The sequence below is a fragment of the Vigna unguiculata genome, chromosome 4 (genome assembly GCF_004118075.2).
Source record: "Vigna unguiculata cultivar IT97K-499-35 chromosome 4, ASM411807v1, whole genome shotgun sequence".
In the NCBI taxonomy this organism is placed as follows: Eukaryota; Viridiplantae; Streptophyta; class Magnoliopsida; order Fabales; family Fabaceae; genus Vigna; species Vigna unguiculata.
In genome coordinates, this window is record NC_040282.1 from 11,016,720 (window position 1) to 11,022,587 (window position 5,868).

General features: G+C 31.8%; 1 protein-coding gene across 1 annotated transcript; it reads right to left on the bottom strand.

The window, feature by feature from the left end:
• Nucleotides 1-2,294: 2,294 nt before the first annotated feature.
• LOC114181234 (14 kDa zinc-binding protein) lies at nucleotides 2,295-5,010 on the bottom strand. Its single transcript, XM_028067629.1, has 5 exons — nucleotides 4,744-5,010; nucleotides 4,174-4,231; nucleotides 3,635-3,724; nucleotides 2,673-2,790; nucleotides 2,295-2,555 (listed from the first exon to the last, which is right to left on the bottom strand). The coding sequence occupies exons 1-5, from the start codon at nucleotides 4,875-4,877 to the stop codon at nucleotides 2,488-2,490; spliced, it is 468 nt and encodes a 155-aa protein (XP_027923430.1). The 5' UTR covers nucleotides 4,878-5,010; the 3' UTR covers nucleotides 2,295-2,487.
• Between the last annotated feature and the right edge of the window lie 858 nt (nucleotides 5,011-5,868).

A 5,868-nucleotide genomic window follows, 5' to 3' on the forward strand; every position in this document is an offset into this window, starting at 1 on the left:
CTAGTAGTGTGAGTTTAAATGGACAATCACATTTTCTTGTGCCAGAGACACTAGGCTGAACATCAGATTTATACTTCCTATACTTACCACCCCTTTCACAGTCTAACAATACATACGTTTTCATCATAGGTTGACCAGTAGCTTTGTCAAATCTGATAGTGACAACCACAAAACCAAGATGAAATGTTATCCCTCGAACCCACTGAATCAACTCATCTCGTGTTGAAAATATCTGATCAATCGTAAAATTATTTGTATAGTCTTTGTCACACATCTCATTTATAAAAGAAGAGAAATATGAGATGAAACTCAAATTTACTTGTGATTCCATGAAAGTTAAAGAGAGATTGTCCATCTTAGATAACTTTAACCACTTATAATCTAACATTAGTAATCAATACCACTTTTTTCAAAATAAAAAAAATATAAAAACAAAATTAAAATATTCCTCCAACAATAAAATAAATATAAAAAATACAACATACATAAACAATAAACCATAAAAAATTCAAAATAAATAAAATTAAATCAATAAAAAATAAAAATATTCATTCAAAAATATAAAGCAAACAAACAATAAATAAATAAATAATAAACTTAAACAAATAATAATTAAAACACACAAAAATATAACAATAAAAAATATATAAACAAAAAATAAATATTCATGTAAATAAAATTAAATAAATAATATAAATAAATAATAAATAAAGCATAAGTTATTACTCGAACCATAACAAAATTACAAAATAAAAAAAAAATACAAAAACTCACTTAATCTATCTGCATTACATTTCCTCATCCTCTGGAAGTGGAAAAAGAAAAGACAAAACCATGTTATCTCACTTAGCTTCATGCATCAGGAAGGAAAAGAAAGAAAAAAAAATATGCTACCACATCCGGAGAAACAAAAGCAACTTACCACTTCTAGAAGAAAAAAAGAATCTACTCACCGGAAGCCGACATCCGTTTAATTTCATTTTCGGATGTCCACTTTTGTAATATTGCGAAAAAATAACTTCACTTTAAAAGACCGAGAGTCCACTTCCGTAGGATTGCAAAAAAATAACTTCACTTTCGTACCGGAAGTCCGCTTCCGTTTTACACAGACACTTTCAGATGTCCACTTTCGGATGTCCACTTCCGGAAGTTGAGATTTTTTTATTGTGTTCCGGAAGTCGACTTCTGTATATGGCTAATGGATGGAAAATGACTTCCGTAAAAGCTATCTCCACATTCGTAGAACATTAAAATCCCAACTCAGTTTTTATTTTTATTTTTTTCATCTAACATTTCGGTACCTCAACATAAACTTATCAAATATAAACTTCTCAGGTATATGCATTGTAATGCATACCTTTTTTCTGAGAAGAAATGAAGCAAAGTGGTGAAATACTAGTGGACCCTGAATTGCAAAATTCACACTTCAGACAACAACAAAAGTTCTTTCCAGACAACAACAAAAGTTCTTTTACTGCAAGTGGAAGTAAAATTAAAAGAAGAGGGAAAAATATTTGGGGATGCAGCGGTACATATACAAACACTACTATCAATTAATTCAAACAGTCAACTACTTTTGTTACTTCATAATTGTTTAATGAGTATGAATCTTTGGAGGTGCAGAAGAAATATCGGAGGCGCTGGAAGAAAACTCCATATCTATTTTAGGGTATAATCAGAAGTGCATGTGTTAATCTCGGGTTAAACTACTTTTCTTGGTAATTTTATTTCTCAAGGACTAGTTTCGTGTTCCTTTATATAAACATGTGATCTTGTTTAATCTTGCTTTTAATAGATTCACATGGAGTTGGAACACGAATAATACTTTGTTTCTTTTCATGAGCCATTTTGGAAATTATTTACACTCTTCACTCCCTTGATAAATAAATAAATAAATAAATAATTAAAAGACCCCTTAGAATCCAAAAGCATAAAAAAAGTCAACGTGAGAAATATTTAACTATTAAAGTGAACTCCTACTAAAAGTGTCACAAAAAAATTTCAATAATCCATTTACATAAGAAATTATTCAAAGACATATAATTCAAAATCTCAATCTTCTAGCGATGAAATTAATCATTTACTCATTATATTCTTAACATCTTTATTAACTTCACAACCCTATCTGGCTTGTGGTGCTTCCACCATCCTTTATACAGTATTTTTTGTGACCTTTCCATTTGTTCAAACTCATCCCAGGTCAGTTTGGTAGAACTATGATCTATTAACTAAATTAAACATCACATGATTGATGCCACAAATGTTGAAGTGGCAAGTCACACCAAAAATAACAATTTAGAAAACAACCTTGGAAACTAGCCTGCATTCACCAAAAGAGTTTAAATACATGAAACACCAGTAATGTGCCTTAATCACTTGTCACTTCAAGTACAGACATGTTGCAATTTATTAGTTGTCTTAAAACCATTACTGAAAGTTAGTACAACCACATTATTACTACTCTCATCTCTAATCCTTTCCAACATTTTAGCCTGGAGGCCAGTTCATCTGTCTCCCCCCAAGGAGGTGCACATGAATGTGGTAAACTGATTGGCCTGTCAAAAGTAAAATAACAACTCAATATACCATAGAAGAATAATTTTTAGAATCAAAAACTCAAATGGAAGATGATTTATCAAAGCTCAGGAGTTGGCCTGGAGAGAAAAACTTACATCCCTTTGGCCCGTCGTTGATCACAATCCTGAAACCGTCATCCAAACCTTCCTGCTTTGCAACCAGCTTGGCGGTGTAAAGAAGGCGGCCGAGAATATCGAAGTGCCTTTCCTCAGCCTGCAGAAAAATCAACAAGTACATGAACAAGTACAATTGATACCAAAGTTTCAGTCATTGAGTTTGATTAGTCAGAAAGAAGAAAAAAAGTTGAATCCTCTTCAAGTGCGTGTTTGGTTGATGTAGAATTGGTTAGAATTGATTTTCTAATGTAGAATCAGTGTATGTTTGGTCTCTAAAATCATTTAATGGATAAAAAATTCACGTTGAATGAGAAACAACTAATTGTTGCTTCTGTGTCAGATAATTGATCAGTGTTGCACCAAACACACACATGTTGGTGAGAAAGAGAATAATGAATGTAGCATCACACATGTGCAGTATATAGTTATCATTCTTTTGCTCTTGTCGAGAGATATATTTGCAAGAGTGTAAAGAATCTTAACAACAGTACATGATTTCAAACTAATATCTCAACTTTGCAGGAACTGGAGACACTACAAAAATGGTAAATTGATTCACTAAAGTTAGTGTGATAACTGACGAGTCATGCATGAATGTGATTGGTGGTGATAAATTATATAAAGAGATTTCATGATCTTCCATTTCCATGGATGTAAATAAATCAAAACTGTTTGCATAATCTACTTTCCCAAAAAAAAATACTTCCTTCTATGACTCCAATCATGCTTTTAGATTTCTCTTTAACCATTTAATCAAACTATCTTCTAATCTAATTTTCTAATTGGAGATTCCATCAATTGTTTCAGGTAACCAAACCAGTTTAGCCAATATTCAATGCACAGTATCTGCAAACATAATCATAAGTGGGTGCAATTGATTTTCCAGGTGTTTGAGACACCAAAATAAGGCTATGTACACAGAAAGTGTCACTAATAAGTACCTTGGATAGACCACTTAACCCATCTTTCACTTTAGGAATGATAAGAATATGTGTAGGAGCTTGAGGAGTTATGTCCCTGAAGGCAAGCACCTGTCAAAAAGGGGAAAATAATAGAGCCATTAATATTTATAGTAAACTAATATCAGAAGTCTGGGCTACCAAGATTTCACTGATACCTAACTGAGAGAGGCTAAAATATAGATTAGAAAGATGAAATATATTTGAAATGTCATAAAAGAAGAAATTAGAACATTTCTCGAAGTCTATTTCCGCAAGTAGTACTTAATGCGGTAGTCCTAACATAATCAAAATGTCCGACAACCACTTTTATGTGTTCAAGAACAATATATCTAGGCACTAAACGACAAAGAAATTGAAAATGAAAAAGTAAAAAAAAAAAAAAAAGTAAAACTTAAATGTTCAACATATGTAGATTGTACTGTTTTCACCATGAACTGCATGTTTAAGATTTTCTTCTCGTACGCTCACCAAGAAACATATTAGCACAGAACAAAACACATCAGGCATCATTACATTACCTTATCATCCTCATAAACCACAGTAGAAGGAATCTCCTTATTGATAATCTTGTCAAATCTGCGCACCAAAAAAATCAACATTAATGATAGGTATTCATAAAATTCTCAAGAAACTGAGATGCCTTGTCAGATCCTTTTCCAACTTCCAGCACAAAGAGGTAGAACCCTCTAGCTATTGCAAATAAACATAGGTGACTGCACCAAATCCACCACAGCCATATATAAACATTGAAAAATTTTCATCAAACGAAAACCGGCGAAACTAAGGAAACAATCAGATTCAAATGGAAATGGGCTACCCCATCAATCAAGCATACATCTTCACTTCAAAGCAGCACCATTAAGGACATACCTAACAGATTTCTTCCGAAAACAAATTGTTGAGAACATAAAAATGCAACCTTTTTAGGGTTTTTGCCAACGCAAAAACATCAAACAGATAGATGGGAAGGAATTACGTGAAACAAAGAGATACCCATGAAAGATGGAGAATTGAAATACTGTTGAGGACAAAAACCAAGTAAGGAGAGAAAGTGTGGAGTAGTAAAGATGGAAACTTTAAAAACATACATGGTTGGAGCATCAGCATCAGAGGGAGTGGCAGCAAGAGCGGCTTCCTTCTCTGAAGCCATGGGGCTGGAACTAGTGAAATGTGATGACAAGACACTGATTCTGTCCCTTTTATTGTTGTCTTTGCCACTCATTCATGGAACAATGGTTGGGAAACCCAAAATCCAATGAGTTTTGGGCTGAATCCAAAAGGGTTCTTTTTTGGTGCCGAAGTGAAAATCCAAACAGGTCTAATTCTTAGTACTTTAATATGAAAGGGCTCTGATGTTATTTCCCTTTGGTTGGTCTATTGTACAATTTTATGACATGGTTGTAATTTGTGTTTGACTTTAGCTTTCGAAAAATAAATTACATAATTAATTATGTTTATCATTGTACTAGAAGCACTAATCAGGATTACGCTTATCTATTATATTATATTTGATTAAAAATAATGTCTAAATATAAATAATTATTTTTACCTTCAATCATTATTTTAAAAATTATATCAAATATTACTTTTTATAGATTACAAGATATCTTACAATGGTGCTATGTTTATTGAACTAAAAACTTAATTAAAATATATAGATAATGAAATAAGGTTAGAAGTGCAGTGTACGTACGTAGATTCAAAATATGCAATTTATTTATACAATATTTTTTTAAATATTTTTTTTAGTATTATCTTTTGAATGTGTGGATGTAAATATTAATATTTTCTAACGTATTTAGAATAGATGTAATACATTGGAACCAAGAAAGATGATTATTTTCTATTTAGAACTAGATTAAAGTTAACTATTTAACTTCAACTTTTCGGATTCAGAAAAAAAAAAAAGACATTTATGAATTTTTCAAAAAAATTATCAATTATTTTTATTTTATTTAATTCACAAAACACTTATATTTTTTAATAGTTTATCTAAACTCATACTCACCTCCTTCCCTTTCTAATTCTCTATTTTCTCTACTTTTTTTTATTCATGTACCACGAAAACCCTTCCACACATCAATGAGAGTGAGAGAGAGCTCCATGGCCAATAGAGAAAAGAGAGAGTTGGAGAAGAGAAAGAAGGAAGAGAAAGGGGAACATTGTAGATCTAGAAGATAGAGCAAAGCAAAGCTTGGAGGAGAGCAATGTGA